The sequence below is a fragment of the Platichthys flesus genome, chromosome 6, assembly GCF_949316205.1.
Source record: "Platichthys flesus chromosome 6, fPlaFle2.1, whole genome shotgun sequence".
Taxonomy (NCBI): domain Eukaryota; kingdom Metazoa; phylum Chordata; class Actinopteri; order Pleuronectiformes; family Pleuronectidae; genus Platichthys; species Platichthys flesus.
The window spans coordinates 23677940-23704517 of NC_084950.1; the positions used below are offsets into that span (position 1 = coordinate 23677940).

Sequence of the window (26578 nt, forward strand, 5' to 3'; positions counted from 1 at the left end):
ATGTTTTAAATTATGAAAATATTCAGAGGATGCTGAAGTTTTTCTGCACCTGACTGTACTTTTCATCGTCTCCGTCTCACTGCTCTTATTAATGTTTGAAAAAATGTTGTTATTGTCACTAATGTATACTGATGTTCCTGTCTCTGTCCACCAACATTGAAACCTGATTATTGACAGGTTCTGAACCCCTATCATAACCTAACTGAAAACCGGCCATTTAAAACGAATACAAGTCGCTTGCACTTCAGAGCTACAATGACTCTTAGTAGGTTACAGTCGTTCACCAAGGCCCAACTGTTCCCTTAAATCCAATCAAGCAGCACCAAATTTCCCTTTTTATTTTGTTTTGACCTCTTATTGTATATTTCTATTCCAATCATATCAACATATTATTGCCAGCCAACAGTTTGTGATATAGTTTGTCATTTAAAAATATAGCAAAAATAATATCTCACTTTTTTTGAAAATTTTAAATTTCATCTAATGCATGATTTTTAAAACCCAGACAGATCTGAAATGACATTATTGATAATACTTAGCTTTTTATGTATGACATGTATTTATTACACGATAAATATGCACATGTAGCCCAACAGTGAAAAGTTTGAGTCCCATTTTATTTAATGCTTAAAGCAGATGACTAATCCACTGTCCTCTTAATATGTGTATGAATTTGTGTGTGTCTTTCCCCATTTCTCTGGAAGATTTCATCAGACTGTTCCTGTAACTATGAAGAAAAAAAGGATGTAAACTTTTTATTTCTGCCACACCCAAATCCTGAACTGTGTGTATCACAAAGTGTTGCATATAAATTTGACCTCTAGGTCCTCGTCCAAATCACTGGGTTTCCTTATTCCATGCAGCCTGAGGTGAGGAGTTCATGACCCTCAGTTTCCTTCCAGAAAAGTTCCTTCATTACTTCTGTAGGACGAGAGCTCACTGTAAACATGGTTGATAGAAGCATTGCACTGGAGGCTCTGGGAGCACTCTGCACTGGCAACGTGACGTCTGTCCAGCAACAAGCATCACCAGCTGGTTTGTCCAGAAGGAACCTTCAAGTGGGACCACAGCAGAATCTGTCCATCAAGCTTCTCATCCCGACTGTCGTTGATGGAGATGAACACTCGTAATTAGTGGAGCTTCTCTTACCATAAATTGTGAGATCAGATTTTATTCTGTTTTATTTAGAGGAGATGAAATAAAAAATCATGATTAAAAAGAAAATGTTAAGATGTTTTCAAAAAGCTCAACTAAAAATGTGTTGTTTCGTTAAAGCAGCTGATCGACCTGAACTACAATGACTCTTAGTAGGTTACAGTCGACCACCAAGGCCAAACAGTTACCTTACATCCAATAAAGCAGCACCAAATTTCCCATTTTATTTTGTTTTGAGATATAAGAACACTTGGAAGAACATGTCGCGTTGGCATTGGGCACGGGCGGTGGACCAGGACCGCAGTGGTGGCTTGTGATGGGTCCTCCTGGTGGGCGGCGGTGGACGGTGACTGAGGACTGAAGTGGCGTCTGGTCTGGATGGTGGATCGTGGTCTAGATGGTTGCTGAGCATGGACTGTGCTTCATCAATGCTGCTAGAGACTTTGATTATTGATGATGTTCTCCTGCACGTGGCATCTATTGCACTTCTGTCCGTCCTGGGAGAGGGATCCCTCACATGTGGCTCTCTCTGAGGTTTCTACATATTTTTACCCTGTTAAAAAGGGTTTTTTGTAGTTTTTCCTTACTCTTGCTGAGGGTTAAGGACAGAGGATGTCACACCCTGTTAAAGCCCTATGAGATGAATTGTAATTTGTGAATATGGGCTATACAAATAAAATTTGATTGATAAATTTGATTGATTGGCAGGAAAAATACATTTGTGGTCTTTTTATCATCTGCAGAACACTGTGTTGTTGGTTATTGTTGGCGTGTGGGTTTGTATCTTAAAAGAGAATAAAGACAAAGATTCTTCCATGGAGAACTCAACTGTCAGTAAGTGTCTGTGCTTCCAGACAAGTATGAAGCAAGAGAGAAAATACCAGAACCTTAAACTATTACTACCTGTCATTAAAAACAAGATGACCTCTTATTGTATATTTATATTCCAATTACTATCAACATGCTATTGCCAGCCAAGAGTTTGTGATATAGTTTGTCATTTAAAAATGTAGCAAAAGTTTTTTTTGAAAATTTTAAGTTTAATCTATGAATTAATGTTAAATTCCAGATGGATCTGATTAGACATTATTGATAATACTTTTTATGTATTTCCTACACGATAAATATGAACATGTAGCCCAACAGTGAAAAGATTGAGGCCCATTTTATTTAATGCTTAAAGCAGATGACTAATCTACTGTGCTTATAATATGTGTATGAACACGTGTGTGTCTGTCGCCATTTCTTTGGAAGATTTCGTCACATTGTTCCTATTACTGTGAAGAAAAACATTTTCGAAACTTTTCAACTTTGACACACCCAAATCCTGACCTGTGTCTATCACAAAGTGTTTGCGTATAAATATGACCTCTAGGTCCTCGTACAGATCACCGGGTTTCCTTTTTCAACGCAGCCAGAAGACAGGAGCTCCGAACCCTCAGTTTCCTTCAAGAAAAGTTCCTTCATCACTTCTGTAGGACGAGAGCTCACTGTAAACATGGTTGATAGAAGCATTGCACTGGAGGCTCTGGGAGCACTCTGCAACGGCAACGTGACGTCTGTCCAGCAACAAGCATCACCAGCTTTTTCGCCCAGAGCGAATCATCATGTGGGATCAAGGCAGAATCTGTCCATCAAGCTTCTCATCCCGACTGTCATTGATGGAGATGAACACTCGTAATTAGTGGAGCTTTTCTTACCCTAAATCATGAGATCAGTTTTTATTCTGTAAAGTTAGTTTTCTAATGTACAGCTCTTTCCTTCACACTACAGCCAAGCGTCAAGATCCTGCTTCAACTGCATCAAGTCCATCCTGGAACCCAGTGGTCGAGCTTTCTCTCCTGCACTGGACGAACCGGTTGTTGATATCCAGAAGAATCTCATTATGGATGAGGACGAATTCTTTGCCCCACAGTATAACTATGATTTCACCAACCTGACTGAGACCGAGACCTATTGGAGAGGTGGAGAGAAGTACGAGCGTCCATGTGGTTGGTACCGATTTGGTCTCAAGGTGGGTGTGTCTTTGTTAAACACGACTTGTAATTTCAGAACCTCCTTCCATTTTTCTTTGTGAAACTGCTCAACATCAAATACCATTTAAACATGCCTGCTGCTAAAAAGCAAAAATACATCGAAATAATCAATAATATAACAAATCTATTGGAGAGAATAATTCTTTATGACTCTTCAGCTGCTAAAAGCCTCTGCTAAATTGACCTGCTAGTCTCTGGATGCCTGCTGCAGAGCTAGGGGTGCTCGATTGGATTTATTCAGTTCAATTTTATTTGTATGGACATCACAACATACAGAACATTATCTCCAGGCACTTCACCTTGTAAGGAGACCTTAACAATTATAGAAAAACCCAACAGTTCCTTTGGCAACTGTAGAGAGAAAAAACTCCCTCATTAACTGAAAGAGAAACCTCAAGCAGAACCAGTCTCGTGGGGGTTGTGGTGGGAGGAGAGAAATGGGGAAGAGAAAAGTGATGGGTGGAAACCAAAACTAACAAACTGTCTCCTCTAAGGAAAGCGATTGAATTTGTTCTTCTCTGGCCCAATGTCCAAATCCTCCAGCAAGTTTGGTGCAGATCTGTCCTTCACTTTTTATGTAATCCTGCTCACAAAAAGACAAAGCAAACAGAGAGACACAGAGGCAACACACCTCTCTGCTTCATCAGAAACCATCCAAATCATGTGATATCAACATATTGTTACAGGTGCTGGACGAGTATCCTGGGACTACCTGGCTGGGAACCACGTACCGTAGCACCCAGTCGAGCCCAGGGGAGTGGCCTGTGTCTTACCATGGGACATCAAAGACTGGTGCCAACGGCATCATCGGAGATCACTACAAGGTTTGATTACATATCCAATTTCAACATGCCTCTCTATGATGACAGATTTCAAACCACAAAATGTAAAATGATCTCTTCTCTTTATTTCCCTTTTTTATTTAAGAGTAAAAAATAGAATTTGAAAGCTAAAAACTACATGCAGACCATAACAAAAACATTGAAGGCCGGAGAGCAAGAAGAAAAAGACCACGATGTGATTACTGTCAACGTTGCTAAGACAATAACACACTGTATTTCAATGATGCCACTGTAATAACTTCACTGTTTATTTTTGTTATAAATGTTTTTAAACAAATTCGATAAATGTTAATAAATTCTAATTCATACTTCTATTTAACAGCCAGGACCAGGGCAGAGCTATGGCAGGGGGATTTACTCCACACCGGACATAAGTGAGGCGAACCGCTACGCCAAAACGTTCACCTCCAGCAAGAATGGCAAGACGTACAAAGTGGTTCTGCAGAATCGAATCAACCCTGCGTACAGAAAGAAGTACGTTAACAACCTCTACTGGCTGGTCCCCATCCCAAAGGGAAAATCAGAAGATGAAGAGCAGGAGATGGTAGAGAGGGCCATCCGTCCTTATGGCCTTCTGCTGAAAGAGGTTTAACAGAGGAAGGTCTCTCTCTCACTCTCACAAAACATATCTGTTGTTTGGCTTTGAAAGAATTCCTCTCTTTTATAGTGTAATACGTACAAGGTATTCCGATGCCACCACATGTCATTGGGATATCGAGATGAATATGGAAAAATAATATCTTATCTGTATGTGTACTTTATAGACGGATGGAATAAACAACCTGCAATCTACCTGCTCTGTCTCCTTTTTTCATAAAGCTTTGATGCATAAGATCAACTTTTAAATGAATTTGTCTCTCCAATTGACGTCTCTCCACTCCATATAGATTGTTTACAGGCATCACAAGAAGGTTTCTGACATGAACTCCAGAAATTGTCTGAAGAATGGGGTCCAGAGTTTCTCTTAAGTTTTCCCTTTCACATATGAAGAACACAGCAGGAGATTCTTAAGCTTCCAGACAAGTGTGAAGCAAAAGAGAAAATAACCGAACCTTTAACTTTTACTACCTGTTATTAAAAACAAAGTGACCTCTTATTGTATATTTCTATTTATTTACTACATGATATACGCACATGTAACCCAACAGTAAAAAGTTTTGGTCCCATTTAATTTAATGCTTAAAACTGTCCTCATAATATGTGTATGAACACGTGTGTGTCTGTCCCCATTTCTCTGGAAGATCTCACCAGACTGTTCCTGTAACTGTGAAGAAAAACAGGTTCTAAACTTTGTTTCTTTGACACACCCAAATCCGGACCTCTTTGTATCACAAGTGTTGCATATGAATATGAGCTCTGGGTCCTCGTACAGATCACTGGGTTTCCTAATTCCACAGAGCCAGAGGACAGGAGTTCATGACCCTCAGTTTCCTTCCAGAAAAGTTCCTTCATTACTTTTGCAGGGCGAGAGGCGAGCTCACTGTAACCATGGTTGATAGAAGCATTGCACTGGAGGCTCTGGGAGCTCTCTGCAACGGCAACGTGACGTCTGTCCAGCAACAAGCATCACCAGCTGGTTTGTCCAGAAGGAACCTTCAAGTGGGACCACGGCAGAATCTGTCCATCAAGCTTCTCATCCCGACTGTCATTGATGGAGATGAACACTAGTAATTAGTGGAGCTTCTCTTACCATAAATCATTAGATCAGATTTTATTCTGTTTTATTTAGAGGAGATGAAGTAAAAAATCATGATTAAAATGTAAATGTTAAGATGTGTTTTCAAAAAGCTCAACTAAAAATGTTTTGTTTTGTTAAAGCAGCTGATCGACCTCTCCTTCTGATCCACATCCTCCTGAACACGTCGACCTCCCGGCCTCTGCAGTAAACTGGACTCAACTGGTTTCTGTCTCCAGAAACTCTGATGATGATCCAGTTAAGACAACGACAAAGTTTAAATCAGTGAAATCTTTACTGAATTCTGAGAATTATGTTTTAAATATGAAAGTATTCAGAGGATGCTGAAGTTTTTCTGCACCTGATTGTACTTTTCATTGTCTCTGTCTCACTGCTCTTATTAATGTTTGAATAAATGTTGTTCTTGTCACTACTGTATACTGATGTTCCTGTCTCTGCTCTGTCCCCCAACATTGAAACCTGATAATTGACAGGTTCTGAACCCCTATCATAACCTAACTGAAACCAGCTGTTTAAAACGACTACAAGTCGCTTGCACTTCAGAACTACAATGACTCTTAGTAGGTTACAGTCGACCACCAAGGCCAAACAGTTACCTTACATCCAATAAAGCAGCACCAAATTTCCCCATTTTATTTTGTTTTGAGATATAAGAACACTTGGCAGGACAAATACATTTGTGGTCTTTTTATCATCTGCAGAACACTGTGTTGTTGGTTAATGTTGGCGTGTGGGTTTGTATCTTAAAAGAGAATAAAGACGAACATTCTTCCATGGAGAACTCAACTCTCAGTAAGTGTCTGTGCTTCCAGACAAGTATGAAGCAAGAGAGAAAATACCGGAACCTTCAACTATAACTACCTGTGATTAAAAACAAGGTGACTTCTAATTGTATATTTCTATTCCAATAACTATCATCAGCTTATTGCCAGCCAACAGTTTGTGTTATATAGTTTGTCATTTAAAAATGTAAAAAAATAATATCTCACTTTTTTGAAAATTTTAAATTTCATCTAATGCATGAATGTAAAATCCCAGATGGATCTTAAATGACATTATTGATAATACTTAGCTTTTTATGTACTACATGTATTTATGCACATGTAGCGCTACAGTGAAAGGTTTGAGTCCCCTTTTATTTAATGCTTAAAGCAGATGACTAATCCACTGTCCTCATAATATGTTTATAAATGTGTGTGTCTGTCCCCATTTCTCTGGAAGATTTCATTAGGCTGTTCCTATCTGGGAAGAAAAAAAGATTGTAAACTTGTCAACTTTGCCAGACCCAAATCCTGACCTGTGTGTATCACAAAGGGTTTGCATTTAAATGTGAGCTCATTACTTCTGTAGGATGAGAGCTCACTGTAACCATGGTTGATAGAAGCATTGCACTGGAGGCTCTGGGAGCACTCTGCACTGGCAACGTGAAGTCTGTCCAGCAACAAGCATCACCAGCTGAGTTTGTTCTTCTCTGGCCCAATGTCTCAATCCTCCAACAAGTTTGGTGCAGATCTGTCCTTCACATTTTTTGTAATCCTGCTCACAAAAACACAAAGCAAACAGAAAGACACAGAGGCAACAAACATCTCTGCTTCTTCATGAACCATCCAAAGTATGTGATGTCAACAATTTGTCACAGGTGCTGGACAAGTATTGTGGAAATACCTGGCTGGGAACCACGTACCGTAGCATCCAGTCAAGCCCAGTGGAGTGGCCTGTGTCTTACCACGGGACATCAAAGGCCGGTGCCAACGGCATCATCGGAGATCACTACAAGGTTTGATTACATATCCATTGTTATCAGTGTGAATGCTGTAGAATCACACATTCACATTATTTATCCCAGTAACTGAATGAATGAGTACTCTTTACATTTCAGCTTATGGAACTTTTAATTTAAATGTCCAGTAAATCAAACCAGCTCTGATATTTAAATTCAGTTTAACAGGAGACAAATTTAGATTCATGCTGAGAGAAAAAAAATTGAGTTTAAAAGACATACACACTGCTTTTGAGTTTTAATTTTAATTTCATCATGTCCTGACTGAAGCATCCCTGATATGGGGTGCCGTTTGTAAAGCAACTCACGCTGAAAATAACAACAACATTTTGTCACATTTAGCTTCAAACAATGTTTAAAAAACTAGTGTGAATTTGTTAGAGTCACTTTTTTGCACATTTACAACAATATTTGTCAACTTAGAGATATTTTAAATATTTAAATCCAAATGTTAAATGTTACACTTAAATGTTAAATGTTAAATATATATGCTAAATCTAAATGTTAAATTTCAATCTAAATCTAAATGTGAAATCTAAATGTTTAATCTAAATCTAAATGTTAAATCTAAATCTAAATGTTAAATTTAAATTTAAATTTAACAAATCTAAATCTAAATGTTAAATTTAAATTTAAATTTAACAAATCTAAATGTTAAATATAAATCTAAATGTTAAAACTGAATCTAAATCTAAATGTTAAATCTAAATCTAAATATAACTGTTAAAACTAAATGTTTTGGGTGAAACTAAATATTTAAGCCATGATATTAACTACATAAAATAACAAAAAAGGTTGGAGAAACTTTATTTGAAGAGTTTTTTGAGTTTTTAGTGTCACTTTTATGAAGGTTGCAGGACTTATGACCTGTAGCCTCTATAGCCAGCCACAAGGAGGCGCACTTGGACTGATCAGTCATGTTCGCCCGCCTCTGCCCGGTACACTCTCCTGTCGGTGATGGTCTCTCTGCAAACATGTTGATGAATGAATCGGCGTTAGCGGAGAATATCAGCATAGCTGTTCTGGCAGCAATCCAAAATTGTAAGTAGTTAATCACGATAATCCATGTCCAAGAGTCCATTTCCCCGATAAGATTTATTCGTTATTTGCCACTATAAACACACTCTGACCTCCTCAAGCTTTTATTTTGTTACTTCCTGTTACCGGCATTTGAATTTGCATATTAGTTAAACATTTAGATTTAAAGGGGACATATTATGCCCATTTTACCACAGTTGATTGGGCTCCTTGGGGTCTTAATGAAATGTCTGTAACATTTTTTGGTCAAAATACCACAAGGATCTCAAACCGCACTCTTTTTACCCTGTCTAAAACGACTTCCTCAGATTGACCTGTTTTGAGTGCCCCGCCCCCCCCATCTCATCGCCCCGCCCCCCCTCTCACCAACAACCCACCCCCCCTCTCACCGCCCCGCTGCCGATACACACACACACTCACACACACAAAGACACAGACACACACACACGCACACACATCTTAAATCTCCCCTTAGCATATTTAAGGTTGTTAAAATCCTTTTAAGTCACTGTCCTACACATATATCTCTGTATCCGTTTTTTGTGTTTCTTTATTGAAGCTACAATTTTCAAACTACTACACCTTCTGATAAAGATGTACATTATTTAAATACATGCATTAGATATGTGTGTATACACTATAATTGTATGTGTTTTTATTAGTGCTGTCAGTTTAACGCGTTATTAACGGCGTTAACGCAAACCCATTTTAACGCCGTTCATTTTTTTATCGCGAGATTAACGCAGAGCTGCCAACTCTCACGCTTTCGCCGTGTGACACACGCTTTTGCATGTTGGTGCTTGATTAAGTCACAATAATTTTTTTAAACATCATCGTATCAGGCCGTAATGAAGTACAAGGAGCGGGCGAGTGTGTGTTAGCGTCTGTGTGTGCGTCTGTGTGTGTGTGTGTGGTTCCAGATAGCGCACCCTAGCCCCGCCCCCTGCACCCGCGCACTCGCTCAGAGAGACACAGTGAGATCAGAGCTCAGTGACTGACTGCTTCTTAACTATGGAAACAGCTAAAACACTGAGTTTCTCTGGTCTCAGCTGATCAGAGATCAGCGCCGCAGCTTCTCGATCAAAGCAGAAGCTGCAGTTGGTTTTTATCGAGCTTCAGAATCCCTGTTCGCCTCCAGTCTGACCTGCTCTCGCTTTTTGTTTTAATATTTCGCCAACTAAAATATATATTTTCAAGTTATTAGGCTACAGCTATATGTTTTTATTTATTTAAAAACAGGGTACTTCTTATTTCATACATTTCCCACAAATATAGGGAGGACTCAAATAGCCCTACACAGTTCTGTGTTTAATTTATTTCAAAGTAGGCCGACACGTGCCTGTGTATTTTGTTTGTTTGTTATTTTGTTGCTTGTCTGTTTGAGAGGCCTGACTGCTATGTTCACAGCAAACTTGAAAAAAAGAAAATATTAAGCCATGGTTTAACTGCACTATAGGCCTTGTCCTTGTTTACCTGAAATGTGCACTTTATAATTTTATTTTGTAGCGCCCTGTTTGGCAATGTTGTTTTTCAATAAAATAAAACATTTGCATAAAGCAAGCCAATCCACTTGTCCATGTTGATAGAGCATTAAAAAAAAAAAATGAGGGGGAAAAAATAAATGAAGGGACATTTAGAATAGATACAAATTTACGATTAATCGCGATTCATTTTGAGTTAACTATGACTTAAAATGCGATTAATTGCGATTAAATATTTTAATCTATTGACAGCACTAGTTTTTATTCATACAGGGCATATATTCTGAGCGCACACACAAACACACATCCAGTTTCTTAAATCTTCTTAAATCTTCCCTTAGCATATTTAAGGTTGTTAAAATCATTTTAAGTCACTCTGCTACAAATGTATTTCTGTATCCGCTTGTTGTGTTACTTCATTGAAGCTACAATTTTCAAACTGCACTACATGTTCTGATAAAGATAAAGGTACATTATTTAAATACATGCATTAGATATTTGTGTAATATTTGTGTAATTGTATTTGTGTAATAGAAAACCGGGCCGAAACACACACACACAAGCTGCGACTCCGAGAGCATTATTCCTCAACTCCGGACCCGAAATGGGATCTCTCCCCCCACCTCCCAGTCCGATGCTTCCCAGCCGGGGTTCCACATGCAATACTGCTGTAAATACGTTCACAAGCAGCCATCCCAGAAAGTGCTGCAACTTTAAACACAAACTAACAGCAAACTAGCGTTAGCCCGCTGCTGCTAACCGTAGCGGGACACACACAGGGGACACAAAGGCTGGACATTTGTCACAGATCGATCATGATCAATGATGAAAATGAAACATACTCTGCAGACATGGGGAGCCCTGAGCTGGTGAGACCTGTCCGGCTCTCAGGTGTGTGAAGTCAGCGGGAGCATCACCAGTCTCGCAGTGAGCCGCCCGGGTACAGCCGGGATCCAACCCGCCACCGAGCAGCCGGCTGCAGCTGCCGCCAAAGCCAGCCGGCAAGCCGGGCACTGATTGCTATGAGGCTTACGCCACCTAGTTTACATGTCACCGTCAATTACCGAAAAACAAAACAACAGCTTTTCTAGTTAAAGACACTCACTGCGACACAAGACACGCACTGTCAAAGTCCCCTGTCCGTGGGGAGATCATTCAGGTGGCTGCTGCTAACTGTAAACAAACACCGACAGGTCCACCAGAAGCGAGCAGATGACATGGAGCCAGTAATCCGACATCACATAGCGAGCCCGAGCTGAGGAGAGGGCTTTGGCATGTGACTTACCCCGACCGCAGGCTCTGCTTCTCGACCAGATCTCCGCTGCTTCCCGGGTGGGCTGCTACATGCAATACTGCTGTAAAAACGTGCACAAGCAGCCATTCCAGAAAGTGCTGCAACTTTAAACACAAACTAACAGCAAGCTAGCGTTAGCTCCCTGCTGCTAACCGTAAACAAACACGGACAGGTCCACCAGAAGCGAGCTGCTGACATGGAGCCATCATCCTGATGACATCACCCAGCGAGCCCAAGCTGAGGAGGAGGCTTGGGCTCATGACTTACCCCGACCGCATGCTCTGCTTCTCGGCCAGATCTCTATGACGTCAATTCTGGTCGTATTCCCATTCAACGCACTCTATCGTATAGTTTCTTACATATAGGAACCACAACAAATCGCGGGAGTTGTTTTTTTCCAGAGTGTTTGAGACGGTTGACATGCCAGATACCCACATTAATGTGTAGAAGCACTACAAAAGTGGATTTTTCATAATATGTCCCCTTTAACATTTAGATTTAGATTTAACATTTAGATTTAGATTTAGATTTGGATTTAGCATTTAGATTTAGATTTAACATTTAGATTTAACATTTAGTTTTAAATTTAACATTTAGATTTAGATTTAGATTTAGATTCAGATTTAACATTTAACATTTAGATTTAAATTTAACATTTAGATTTAGATTTAACATTTAGATTTAGATTTAACATTTAGATTTAGATTTCACATTTAGATTTAACTTTAACATTTAGATTTAGATTTAGATTTAGCATTAACATTTAGATTTAACATTTAAGTGTAACATTTAATATTTGGATTAAATATTTAAAATATCTCTAAGTTGTTGTAAATGTGCAAAAAAGTGACTTAAAAATTCACACCAGTTTTTAAACATGGTTTGAAGCTAAATGTGACAAAACGTTGCTGTTATTTTCAGCGTGAGCTGCTTTACAAACGGCACCCCATACCCTGACAGATTTCAAACCACAAAATGTAAAATGATCTCTTCTCTTTATTAACCTTTTTATTTAAGAGTAAAAAATATAATTTGAAAGCTAAAAACTACATGCAAACCATAACAAAAACATTGAAGTAGAAAAAGACAAGGATGTGATTATTGTCAACTTTGCTAAGACAATAACACACTGTATTTCAATAATGCTACTGTAATACAATGATTGTTGTAACTGTTAAAATTATTGTTATACATGTTATGTACAAATTCCATAAATGTTAATGAATTCAAATTCATACTTCTTTTTAACAGCCAGGACCAGGGGAGGCCTATGGCAAGGGGATTTACTCCACACCGGACATAAGTGAGACGGACAGCTCCGCCAAAGCGTTCACCTCCTGCAAGAATGGCAAAACGTACAAAGGGGTTCTGCAGAATCGAATCAACCCTGCGTACAGAAAGAAGTACAATAACGACCTCTACTGGCTGGTCCCCATCCCAAAGGGAAATTCAGAAGATTAATAGCAGGAGATGGTAGAAAGGGCCATCCGTCCTTATGGCCTTCTAGTGAAAGAGGTCTAACAGAGGAAGGACTCTCTCTCACACACAAACACATATCTGTTGTTGGGCTTTGAAAAAATTCCTGTCTTTTGATGTAATAGGAACAAAGTATTCCGATGCTGTCATATGTCATTTGCATATCAAGATGAATATGGAAAAATAATATCTTATCTGTATGTGTACTTTATAGACCGATGGAATAAACAACCTGCAATCTACCTGCTCCGTCTCCTTTTTTCAAAAAGCTTTGATGCATAAGATCAACCTTTAAATGAATTTGTCTCTCCAATCGATGTCTCTCCACTCCATAAAGATTGTTTACAGGCCTCACAAGCAGGTTTCAGAGATGAACTCTAGAATTTGTCTTGAGAAAGAGGTCCAGAGTTCTCCTAAGTTTTCCATTTCACATTTGAAGAACGCAGCAGGGGATTCTCCAGACGTGTTCACAACATCGCTGAAATCTTGGGAACACTCAGGTAAGGGGTAGAGCATATGTCTGCTGAGGAGATCATGTGTTTTTGTTTACAGCACATCGTTGGCCCTCAACCCTGAAAGCTCTGTTAACACCTTCAATTGTGTCTTCTATGTGTATGCCACTGCTTTTGTATTCTTTTTGTTTTGTTTATTTTTTACAAATAGGGCCCGAGCACTGACAGGCACTGACAGACAGTGAGGCCCTATTGAAATTGTAAGAATTATTTTAATTAGAAAGTGGTGGAATTTACATATTCTGGAGAAATTTTCAATGGGCGTGGCAAAATGGTTGAACGGTGACCCCAGAGACCCCTGGAACGCGTTCACATCGATCATTCTTCACAAAAATCGATACACAGATATATCATGAACAGACAAACAAAAAAGTATAGATGTAATTAGAAAAACGTAACAGGAAGCCTGCTTTTTTCCATTTAGTGGCCATTTTGGCCATATTTCACAATTTTACTTTGAGGTACTTGTACTTTATTATTATTATTATTACATTTCAAGTTTTTTAAACAAAAAGTTTCAGCCTTTCAAATCCTAAATCATTACTAAAAATGTGCTAAACATTTGCTAAATCTATCCCACAATTGTAGTGTTTTTAGTGCTACAGTGTGATGATAGCTGTAGAATTAAAGTCAGTTACCACCGCAGTTAGCATGGTGCTAGTACGCTAGCGCCGTTATGAAAGTTCGTTATAACCGTATGTGATCGTACAAACATGCCGTCAGGGCTCTAACCAGCCACCGTCAGCTGGACAACTCCGCTGGCTTAACACACAACGTAGTTGTGTTTGAGTTTATTGTGATATAGGAAATGAAACAGGAAGTTTGAGGACCGGAAATGATGTCGTTCCGAAATGCTTGTTAGCGGACCAATCACAGCCAACGGCTATCCGTAGGCTCACCGCCATGCCAACGTGTAGTTAGAAAAATCTGAGCTGCGCGAAGAGCTCTCCGTGGAGCCCGGTGAAGGCGTTCCACAGCAAAGAAGGCGGTCCCAGGTGTCCGTGTCCGTCAATACAAAAACAGAAATCTCAAAGGCAGGAGAGTGGCCCGTGTCCTACCATGGGACATCAAAGGCCGGCGCTCAAGGCATCATCATATCACAATTCAAGGTTTGTTATATTTCGGTTAATGTTGTTGGTTTTATAACTTAGTGGGATGAGTCAAAATTAGTGAGACCACCAGGGTTTAATGAACTGGGTGGCATGTCAAAATTTACATAACGGTGTAAACTTGGTAGTGGATGGAAGAAGGAAACAGGGATGTAATTTAAGTATAGACTTTGTGTGTTCTGGAGAAGATTTTGTTTTTGTGGTGTTGCATTTAGTAGGATGTTAGTTCTGTTTGTGTAAGTGTGAGTGTGTAGAGTGTGGGGAGTGGTGCTTATTGTTACATTATGATGATGAGGACGATATTGACAAGTCAGAAAATCTGCAGGACCTCATACAGTGGCTTCAGGAAGTGTTCAGACTCTGACTGTTCAGAATCAGAATAAGAATCAGAATCAGAATCTAATTATTGCTAAGTAGGTTTACACCTACGAGGAATTTGCTCTGGTTATTGGTGCATACAATGAACATAGAACATAAAAACATACAAACACAATAAATACAACACACATAAGAAAAGCAATAAAAAGAAACAATACATATTTACTCACTATTTACTTCTTATTTACTCTCTTTTTCTAATATTTATACAAAGTAACATTTATTTAGACAAAAACATATCTAAATAAAATATATATAATAGATAAAAGATATAAAAAGTGAAGTAAAAAGTGAAATGCAAGACAGTGAACAGTGTCAGATTGCAATATGCAATGTAATGCAGTATAATATAATATAATATAATGTGTTAATTTAACACATCCTAGAGGTGTGGGGGTGGAATAAAAGTCAGTTGGGGGTCCCGGGCCTTGTTGATGAGGCCAACTGCAGCCGGGAAGAAGCTGCTCTTGTGGCGGGCGGTTTTGGTCCCTCCTGCCCGAGGGAAGAACCTCAAAGAGTTGTGACCCGGGTTGGCATGATCAGCCACAATCTTACCTGCATGCCTCAGGATCCTTGAGGCAAACAGGTCCTGTAGAGATGGCAGATTGCAGCCGATCACCTTCTCAGCAGAACGGATGATACGCTGCAGCCTACTTTTGTCGTTAGCGGTAGCAGCAGCGAACTAGATGGTGATGGAGGAGGTGAGGATGGACTCAATGATGCAGGTGTAGAAGTGCACCATCCTTGTCTTTGGCAGGTTGAACTTCTTCAGCTGCCGCAGGAGGTACATCCTCTGTTGACCTCTTTTGGTGAGGGAGCTGATGTTCAGATGATGGTGCCCAGGAAGCAGAAGGACTTCGTAGTGACGACTGGGTCAGATGGGAGAGGATGGGGCTGGGTTCTTCCTGAAGTCCACAACCATCTCCACTGTTTTCAGAGCATTGAGCTCCAGGTTGTTCTGATCACACCAGGTCACCAGATGGTCAATCTCCCACCTGTAGGCGGACTCATCCCCACCAGAGATGAGCTGAATGAGGGTGGTGTCATCCGCGAACTTAAGGAGTTTGACGGACCAGACAATCGGTCCATGACATCTGTATGGATCTGTGCTATGAACTTTGTTGCTTGGACAACTGTCAGCTGGGCCAGTTTGAAAATATCTGTGTCTTCATAGCTCTGCTTGACCGAGACAATGAGCTATTGCATATATAGTGACTGTTGAAATACTAGTTTTAAATAGACGCACTGCCCATTGAAAAACAGAAACTGAAAACCTAGTATTTACAAATTATCCCAACCCTAGCTCACTGCAAATTGTGGTCATGTGCTTCCTGTTTGCTTTGTTTGGGATGGGGAACCTCTGTCTTGTCAAGGGCTCTCCAGTTATTCTAACATCCTTTGCGGGCAATACTGAATTATTAACACTTTAAGAGCAGCTTTAAGCTAGTTATCAAGATTGTTGCAAAAGTCAGTTTTGTAAAGAAATGCTCACAACAATAGGTTCCTAACAAAGACGCAAACTTCGGTGTTTAGCGGTTTTCCTACATGAACTCCAGAGAATATCAGTACAATTGGGTCTGGGTTTTCTCCAGCGATTGCCTTTAACTCATTAACAATGCAGCAGTATTGTTTCTTTTCAGCAGGCAGAGGAACGACGTAACGTATTAATTCAGCTGCAGGCTTTTTTTTTTTTTTTAACAGCACATTGAAACCTACGGCAGCCCTTTAGCCAAAAATCCCACTTGACATCTTCATCAATGTATTCCACGTGTTTGGCACCACTTCTTTTTATTGTGCATCTGTCGCGGGCTAAGAACGTTCAAAACCCCACTCACTAGCAGAGAATCTAGCAAAGGATCTCATTCTGTGGGTTCTCACATTGTTTTTACCTGGGGCCTGGCCAGAGAAATGTCATGAGAAGAGGGTCTCTCTCTGATATTTACATGCTCACAAACTGCCCCTTCGTAGAATATCCGGAGAGTTCAATTCATAAATTCTCCTCAGAACAGAAAAATCTCTCAGGTTGTTATACCACAAGGATCATTTAAAACAGTACCCTTTTTACCCTGTCTGAAACAGCCCTCCTCAGATTGACCTGTTTTGAGTGCCTGTTCCTTTACGGATCTCTGCTGCACAGATCCGCACAAATAAAGCTTATTTCTCCACTGGTCAAAAAACTCAATAACACCAACTAACATTTAGAACTTGTCTTCAATGGGAGAGGATGAAAACAGCATTCACTCCATGGTCAAACAATTCAGTAGCAGGTTATTGACGACAAGGTGAGAGAGTGCCACAGTTGTCGTACAGTTATCGTACACTTGTGACGTCAAACGGGTAAAAAAAAGCAGAACAGCAAGCTCCTCTCCTGGCAATGGGAAAAGAGTCACTCACCTTGTTTAAGCAGTTTCATCCAGGGTTTATCAAACCTGTGTATAAGAGGTGCAAATTTAATTTGACTGGCAGCACAGTTGACGGTGTTCAAGGGTAAATTTTTAAATGTTTTTTTCTCTCAACAGGCAGGCCCACGTCAGGCTTGCGGAAGGGGGATTTATTCCACACCAAACCTATCTGAGGCGTTACCCTACACCAAATCCTTCACCTCCGTCTCAACGGGCAAGGACTACCAAGTGGTTCTGCAGAATCGAGTCAACCCCCAGTACATCGAGAAGCACAAAGATGGTTTATATTGGCTGGTTCCAATCAGGGACGGGTTATCCGAGAAACAGGAGGAGGAGATTGTGGAAAAAGCCATCCGCCCGTACGCACTCCTGCTTAAACAACTGTGACAGGGTAAAAGACTGTCATTTAAATTTGACATCACTCCTTTTTATTGCTTTGTTCAACTGCCAAAATATCTTCTGCTTGTTTGTCAATCAAACCATAAATGCATATGCTGATAACTTTTTACTCTTTTGTAATTTCTGTATTACGTTTTGTCTTAAAAAGAAATGTATTAATAATAAATTCGATTTTATGATTATGCATGAATTATTCTGTGGATGAATAATTCACTCTAACCTGATTTAACCAGAAATTATTAAAGAGATAAAAAAAATAAAAACATGAATAATTAAATCAGTTTTTAACTTTTATTATATATATAATGAAATGTATCTAAATTTTGGGACAAAGTAAAATGTATTACAAAAGTATAAATCGTTATTAAAAAAAAGGCATATAACAAAATTCTGCTTAATGTGTTGTATGTACTCTTTTATTCAAGCCCCTTTTAAAAAAAATAATGATAGCAAACTTAGAATTCATGTGGTGAATTTAAATGTTGAATGTAAATTTGGCCAAACACTTCATATTCTAATGCAAATTACGAGAGAGTTAGTGTTTTTATTTGTGATATTATAGTAAATATTTTTCTACTGGAAGACCTTTTCTTTCATAAAACACTATTGGGCCATTAAACGTTTACAGACCAAGTCACAAAACTTTACTTTCTATGACAGTACCATTCAAACTTATGAGATATCAAGTACAAAATGAATGATTTATTATTTTTATCATTTCATGTTGGGGTTTTTTCATGGCAAAAACGGGCTTCTATAGAGGGTAGTAAAATGTAGACAGAAAAGTAATAAAAACGTGAAAATAAAATCGGAGACAGATCAGCTGTAGCTAACAATAAATAAAATCTTTATTTGGATGAATCTTCATTCAACAGACTGACCTGTTTCCTAAACATCAACAGGTGTCCTCAGAGCCAGCACTCTCAGGGAAACCGTTGATACCACAATCAGACTTTATTTTGGTTAGCTAATGTGGGAATCAGCAGCATGTTTTCAAGGTAAAGTGCATCTTATCACTAAGCAAAGTGATGGTTTTAGCATATATAATGTAAGATACAAACAGATACTGCAGCAGGATCCAGGTTTTCACAGACTGCTAACATGTCGAAGTACGCTCTCAGTCTCCTGATCCTCCTCGTGGCCTCTGACGGTTCCTGGGCTGAAGAGAAGGTGAGGAAATGGGTCAAATCTTTGTGTTCAGATTTATAATAAGGCAACAAGATTTAAACTTTACTTGTATGCTTTGTTGGTAACGTAATGCTGGAATTTTTTCTTGTTTCTCTGAATGACATCAGGAGAGTTCTGTCATCCATGGATCTGTTCTCTTAACAAGCTTCTAAAATCCACACACATACATATCATTCAACAACTGCTGTGTAATATAATGTTAACTTTATTTCACAGGGAATATGTATAAATGGACAAAACAAAAACATTTAAATGTATGGTGTAATACTCACAATATTAATAAATGAAAAACACAAGATTTCTTATCTCAAGACTTTATATGTATGAAAAATAAAAAAATAGGCTACATCATCACTAGATTTTGAATGATAGACACTTAAGATTATATGAGTACATCAAATATCAAATATTATGAAATGTCTTTTAGAACTGTATTACATAATCAAATGCAACAAAGTATAATATGAGTTCATCTTAGTAAACACTACACATTAGAGAGACAGTAAATAACTATGGGAACGACGTAATGACGAAAACACAAAAATATCTATGTTTTTCATCTTTTCCATTAAATTAGCGCTGGTTCTCTGAGCTTCATACCTTCAGGATTCATTGAACCTTGGTTCTATGTTTTCACCAGTTTTTAACTAAACGATTGTCATCAATAATGTACAAATAAATTACACAGTTGCTCTAGAACCAGATAATTTGGGTCGAAAGGCTAATGGGTTCAAAGTAAAATATGCAACAGAACCATTCCATGTCTGCGGTAAAAGGGTTTGAACAGGAAAAAAATTGAGGATGGAGACACACAATGACATTGTGTTGTTTTCAGCACTTTGCACATATTATTTACAGATTAACACTTCAACATTTTCATAATGAATGGTGTCATCTCCCTGTTCCAGGATCTGCCTGTCTCTGAGCTCCTGTGGAGAGCCAACCGTGATGTTGGTAAGAAACTTTACATGTCCAAACCACAGACTGTGTCTTAAGATGGACGGCATGACTGCCTCCGACAAGTGAAGCCAAAGCATCCGGATCGCCACCTGGTGGCTAGCTACCATATTGTTCATAAATCCAGCTTCCTCCACGTTAGTACATAGGACATGGACCAAATTAAAACAAAATCACTAGGAACATAAAGGTTCCCTCCTTGGTGGCTTCCTATAAAACACTGGCAGACCAGTGACTTTTCGGCCACAGCTGTGGCCAAAAATATATATTATTCATAGAAATGTCATTAATTCATATTAGCGTAATATGTAAGGGTAATATAGTTCTTTAGAAATAGCCCTAGCCTAGATAAAGAAACTATACAAATAATCAAGGTGTATCATATTTTTTTTAATTCAAATGCCAGATTCCTATTGTCATGAATTCAATACCTGTGTTTGTTTCCATTAAGACTTTAAGTTCTACAACATAACATTTTGACAGCTGTAACAGCTAGTTACAGGAACAGTCATAAGTATGTGGACAGCCCTTGTGGGTTGTATACTTTTAAAATGTCAAGTAAACTTGACTAACCAAACTAAGAAGAGATCATGAGAAAGGCTTTAGCTATAACTTGAACTTTTCTGAAACAATGTGAGTTAACAACACTGATGTTGGTCTAAATTTGTAATTTTGATCAGATTAGTAACAGATTAAATGTATAATCTCAGTCAAACCTTCCACATGTATAATTATATTATTTTACAAGTTAACCTCTTTTTTCCCGGTCATGTTAAATTGAGACTTTGACATTTTCTCCCAACAGTGCGTAGGGTGGATGAGCCCCTTGTCATAGATGACATCGCCTATGACAATGAGAATGAGAGAAACAGTGATCCGTGCGTCAACAACGGCTGCATGTGGCCCAAGTCGGCTGATGGAAACGTGTACGTGCCCTACACCATCGCCTCACATTACGGTAAGTGACTGGAGAGTTTTTAACAGTTGTCCACTCTGACATGAGACATACAGGAATGCTGGCCTCTGATCCATAAAAAGGAATTAAAGATTAAATTTGTGTTATATTTATATTATTAGTATGATCATTAATTATGCAAACTATTACATGTGTGAAATGTTTTAACACAGCTTGTGCATCTTGTATGCTTTCTCATGAAGTTCACTGATTTCATATTATTATTACTTTTGGATCTATTTGTGTAACTTATTCAAATTGCAATATCAAATAGGGGTGAATTTGACCTTTTCAGCAAATTCGACCTCTGCGACTTAGTCATTTATATATTTTCTATACATTAAATCAATAGGTTACACCTTTTTTTGTAACATGTTTTATAACCACTCCAAAAGAAAGAATGGAAATATCATTGTCAGAAAAAACATGTCACAGCTTAGAGCCATCTTTACTCCATGCAAAAATATAATTCTGTCTGACTTTAATAATATGGGACCAGTCTCTTTGTAATCAAACTTTTATTAGGCTTTCACAAAAAAGCCTGAATCCCCTTACTTTATGCATTTCAAGCTCAATATCACAATTTTTTTTAAAGCATAATGAAAAGATGAGCCGTCTTTGTATAACGCTTTTCTCTTGATGACCACTCAAAGTGCTTTACATTACAGTTTTGCCATACACCTATTCACACACATTCATTCAGTGCGTCATCTATGGGCAGCATATTTTTTCTATGAAGGGCCATTCAGGGTTCAGAATCTAGACGAAGGACACTACGGCATTGAACTGCCGACCTTCTGGTTGGAGGACGACAGCTCTAACCCTCAGCCCCAGCCACAGCTGTGGCCGAAAATGTATATTATTCATAGAAATGTCATTAATTCATATTAGTGTAATATGTAAGAGTAATATAGTTCTTTAGAAATAGCCCTACCGTAGATAAAGAAACTACACAAATAATCAAGGTGTATCATATTTTTTTTAATTCTATACAAACTCAATCAACAGCAGATTATTCATTCAGTAATTGACCTTTCTACTGGGCCTACTCAGGTATAAGCAGTCCTTGCAGTCATTGACCTTATCATGAATTCATGTGCATGCTAACCTTTGGTAAAAGTTCTCGACTAGATTTTGTCAGAATAGGAAATAGACTGAAGCTCCGGTGATCCACATTACCCAATGTCTCAGATTACCTAAATTCACTCTATCTGTATCCAACAGCATCTTTTCACTTCTCTTTTGGTGAAGTTTTCCAATGGATAAATACAACAAAAAATCGTTATAAACTAAATAAATCGTAACATTTTATAATATAACTAGAAATGTTTTTATTCCGTTAAGTCTTTTTGTACATACTATATGTAGAAAGGAGGCCAGACATTGCAGCTCCAAATATTTGTATTATGCAAAAGAATGTCTTTCCCTTTTTTTTTCTAATTTGCCTTCTGCTTGTCATTATTTTATTCGATATGATCAGGTGTCACTCAGTGAAATACACACTTTTGTCTCTGAACAGAGTTAAAAGCTTCAAAGTGGCAAATATTAAAGTGTGTGTGTGCAAATATAGTATGGCTCCTCATGTATGTGTCCTTTCAGCTTCCCGTGAGCGCTCCATCATCGAGCGAGGGCTGCAGTCCTTCAACGAGGTCTCCTGCATTCGCTTCGTCCAAAGAACCGGCCAGAGAGACTTTCTGAGCATCAAGTCTGACACCGGGTAAGAATCTGTATGTGTGTGTGTGTGTGTGTTTGTGTGAGTGTGTGTGTGTGTGTGAGTGTGTCTGTGTGTGTGAGTGTGTATGTAAGTTTTATTAAGCATATTGACTGTTGCTGTACTATGAAATAAAGTCAGGCGATAATAATTGGTATCAGTTATCAGAAATGAAATTTACAATATAAAGGTAGCATTTATAGGAAAAACAGGATTGCACATTTTCTTTATGGCTGAATATAATCAAATACATTTTAGATCGATAAAGTATCCTGGGTCAAGTTAAAGCTATTATTAAGCTATTTATTAATTCAAAAAAATTGTAAATCCAAGCTGAAATGATATTAGTTTCCCTTATGAGCTTTATTTTAGTTCTAAATATAACAGAGAACATTTTTAGAAGTCAAATTTGTTCACTGATTATTAAATATGTTGTTGAAATAATATCTCCTGATGATAACAATATCAGACAGGTCATGTCTGAATGAGTAAAATGAGTCCCACTGAAAGAACTGTTCCTGCCTGTTTTGATTATTATTCTTTTCGTTTTCATTATATTCAGCTGCTATTCCTTCGTTGGCCGCCGTGGTTACTCCCAAACATTGTCTCTAGCCCGTCAGGGCTGCCTCTACCACAACACCGTCCAGCACGAGCTGCTCCACGCCCTCGGCTTCAACCATGAGCAGTGTCGCTCCGACAGAGACCAGTACATCCGAATCATGTGGGAGAACATCCAGCCCGGTCAGCACTCACTATACAACCGCAGACCCAACAGTAACATTTAGGGATGGAACTTCAACAAATTTTCACACAATTATTCTATCATATTTATTTAGTCAGAAAAAAATAAGGAAAATAATAATTTCAGGGAAATTAGGGTGATGTATTCAGACTACGTTTTGAATGGAACAACAGTCCAAATCTCAGCATCAGTCCATTACATTGGAGGAGCTGGACCAAGCTGTTATTTAGGCATTTTTGCTTGAAAATGTTTGTAAAATGATCATTCGATTATCAAAATAATTGATAAGAACCTGGCCTGATCAAAGACACAGTTTCTCCTTTTTTCCTAACCCTATGATTTTCCGATCTCTCAGGTTTGGCGTACGCCTTCGACAAGATCGACACTCTGAACATGGACACCCCCTACGACTACAACTCTGTCATGCAGTACCACAGGTTCGAGGATGCTGCCAGTTGTTCACACATTGACTGACTGTGCTGTGATTTTTGGGGAAGGACCCAAATTAAAATTACATATACATAATTCTTAATTAAGTAAATGCTACATTATCACATAGTGACAACAAGCATTTACAACTAGTTTCTACTATCTATTTTAAACAAACCAAACATTAAACAACCAAACTGTGCATTGATTCCAGGTTTGCCTTCTCTGCAAACAATAAGGCCACCATGGAGCCCATCCCCAACTCTAATGTAGAGATAGGCATGGCCACCCAGATGAGCAGCAATGACATCCAGAGACTGAACAGGCTGTACAAGTGTTCAATGTTTAAACCGTAAGTAACAGTGTGTGTGTTGGTGTGTGTTACACATTACACACTTAACTATAGATAATGACATGTGTTTTTCTACCAGGTGTTAAAAGCAGCCGTGACAATATGAAGCCGACTCAGACATCAAATCATCTGTTTAAGATTCTGAGGATCCTCTCCCACCCTTTCATACAATTTGGGACATTATATCAACAATAAAACTTCATATACACGTTCACTGCATCCTTGTTTGTTGTTTCTGTACTTCTAGACACTCATGTTCCACAATACAAAGTTTACTACTGAAGTTTGTGTGAGGAAAAAGATGTTTAAAAGCTGCAGTTTTGACATATTACATTATCTACTCACGGTTATGTGGATGGATGGGGAGGTGATGTGTTTGAGTCAAGAAAAAACCAAATCCAATACAGTTGAAGTAAATGGTGACCAATTCTTCAAACGAAAAAAAAAAAAAAGCCCCGACATCATTTACATCAAGTTTTTAGCATAACAGAGGACTCAATGATTTTAAGTCTGTACTTGACTCGTGTTTAGGTTTTAACTGGGATGAACCAGGGATAAGATTGTGCCATACGCTGGTGGGGGTGTGGGTTCTGTACATCTACTGTACGTATGTAGTGACCCAAGCTCTTCATCAACAAAATGAGTAACACACCAAAACAAGGGACATGTTGAAATGTAGAAGGGAAACCAAACCCAGACTGTAGTATTTGATCAGAGCCATGTCTACTGGGGGCTTCAGGATGGGCCTAAAACATAGAAAACCAAACAACTCTGTCATGAAAACCAAACAACATTGTCATGAAAGTGCTGCAAGTGATCATCTAGATTATTTTGGTGAAACTAACTAGTTGTAAGTGTCAGTTAGTCAGTCAGTGAGGGCCGGTTGCACCAACTTGTTTTTATAGGACTGGTTAGAAACGGAGCCGAAGAGATCGTAGAAATTAGAGATGCACATCTTCCTAATCCACACATATACTCATCCACCCAGTACCCACCCATTACTTTCTCCAATTTATTTATTTTTTATATTGGTGAAATACAACGAAAAAACTAAATATAAGTGACATATAGATTGACAGTTGGGAAAAGACAGATAATAATGTAACAATTATAATTATGTGTTATTAGTTTTCATGAAGATACGTAGCAGCAACACACACACACATACACACACAGAGCCACGTGCAATAGCATCTTTATTGTAAGCTTGGTCTGCACGGCATTCAAAGAAGGCGTTCAAATATTTAACGCTGATATTGCTCTTGAATGAACATCTTCTTTGCTTTGAGATCACTTGTCTGTGGTCTTGGGGCACAGGAGTCTGACATAGGTGCTCTTGAAGTGTGTTCGAGGTCACAGAGGTTGACATGCGGTCACTGTTATTGCTGCCAATTCAATCTCTCAGGTTTAAAATTGTCTTTTCTGTGTATTTTCCCTAATGAACCTCATGGATGAACAATGGTGGCTTAGTGCAGAGTCCAGGACCAGGTCAACAATTATTTACTCATCACAACTATTATAGCTGCTGCTGCGACTGCTGCTAATACCAATTATGCTACTATCTGGAACATTTCAAGGGACTGTGAGGGGCCCAGGCAAAAGGGAATTGGGGGCCCGACATTGAACCAAACTGAATAATCCCCACTGTCAAAAAAAACACATGAAACCAAAGTAACATCAGTAACTTACATGCGCACTAGTATCCCGGTTATGAGACTTATCCAGGTTTTGATTATATTAAGGATATGATGTTTCCATGGAACATTGCAAAATCTTGTTATTCATATCCCCATATACATGATAAATACAAGTAGCCTAGTTACTTAATAATGGATGGTTTACATAGCCTCCTTTGATGGTTAACACTACCATGGTTAGAATAATATTTCAATCAGGAGAGACTTGATTTCCAATTAACAGATTTTATTTATTTTCTTTTTACACGCACAGAAATGAGAATGTTAAACAGTCTTTGGCATTTTAGACCCCTGTGAGATGTCATCAGGATTTAGAAGGGGGTGTAGCAGAGCATCGAACAGGAATACCCCCCGGGGTCTAGACACTGGTGGTGGTTTATCGTCTAATGTAAGTTTGGAAGGCAAATCTAGTGCTCGTAGTCCTATTGAACTTGCTAGTGTGGCATCCTCTGCCCTCAACCCTCACAAGGGTAAGGAAAAACTACAAAAACCTTGACAGGAAAAAAGTAGAAACCTCAGGAAGAGACGCATGCAAGGGATCCCTCTTCCAGGATGGACAGAAGTGCAATGAATGCCACTAGTAATCATATCTTGATAGGAAGTTTTGAATATTCTTTGTCCGCGATCAGCTGCCACCATGATTTGGCGCTGCTATGATCCTTGATCCGTTGGCGTAATCCGCGATCCGTTGAGGTCCGGATGAGGTGAATGTCCTTCGAGCCGGGAGGAGAATGGGGTGGAGGAGGGGTTTCGTGAGACGCTGGATGATGGCAGGCTGAGGGAGAGAGGAAAGGGACATTTAAAGTTTGACAGCTGCTAAATGACTGGCTGACAGAGCCCGCGCCCGACCTGATTGGATGATAATGCACACCCCCAATCAGCTGATCACTAGGCAGGTTAAGTCCTCCATTGGGCGTTCCTATGTATAGGAACGCCCCTGATCAGCTGA

The 26578-nt window shown here is 38.9% G+C and overlaps 2 protein-coding genes across 2 annotated transcripts; both read left to right on the plus strand.

The window, feature by feature from the left end:
- Nucleotides 1–2545: 2545 nt before the first annotated feature.
- Nucleotides 2546–4825, plus strand: LOC133955713 (uncharacterized). The gene is made up of 4 exons (XM_062390698.1): nucleotides 2546–2832; nucleotides 2929–3169; nucleotides 3878–4015; nucleotides 4356–4825. The coding sequence occupies exons 1-4, from the start codon at nucleotides 2654–2656 to the stop codon at nucleotides 4623–4625; spliced, it is 828 nt and encodes a 275-aa protein (XP_062246682.1). The 5' UTR covers nucleotides 2546–2653; the 3' UTR covers nucleotides 4626–4825.
- A 13832-nt stretch (nucleotides 4826–18657) lies between these two features.
- On the plus strand, nucleotides 18658–24146 carry LOC133955387 (high choriolytic enzyme 1-like). The gene is made up of 8 exons (XM_062390207.1): nucleotides 18658–18768; nucleotides 19695–19740; nucleotides 20549–20701; nucleotides 22298–22415; nucleotides 22972–23150; nucleotides 23507–23588; nucleotides 23795–23932; nucleotides 24012–24146. Exons 1-8 carry the CDS (start codon nucleotides 18700–18702, stop codon nucleotides 24016–24018), a joined length of 792 nt encoding a protein of 263 aa, XP_062246191.1. The 5' UTR covers nucleotides 18658–18699; the 3' UTR covers nucleotides 24019–24146.
- Nucleotides 24147–26578: the final 2432 nt, after the last annotated feature.

Bases quoted from the DNA above. Each gene is read 5' to 3' on its own strand.
- LOC133955713 (XM_062390698.1), top strand. From the start codon at position 2,654: ATGGTTGATAGAAGCATTGCACTGGAGGCTCTGGGAGCACTCTGCAAC. The intron at 3,170-3,877 runs GTGGGTGTGTCT...ATATTGTTACAG, and splicing joins GGTACCGATTTGGTCTCAAG to GTGCTGGACGAGTATCCTGG. The intron at 4,016-4,355 runs GTTTGATTACAT...TCTATTTAACAG, and splicing joins TCATCGGAGATCACTACAAG to CCAGGACCAGGGCAGAGCTA.
- LOC133955387 (XM_062390207.1), top strand. From the start codon at position 18,700: ATGTCGAAGTACGCTCTCAGTCTCCTGATCCTCCTCGTGGCCTCTGAC. The intron at 19,741-20,548 runs GTAAGAAACTTT...TTCTCCCAACAG, and splicing joins GAGAGCCAACCGTGATGTTG to TGCGTAGGGTGGATGAGCCC. The intron at 23,589-23,794 runs GTTCGAGGATGC...CATTGATTCCAG, and splicing joins TCTGTCATGCAGTACCACAG to GTTTGCCTTCTCTGCAAACA.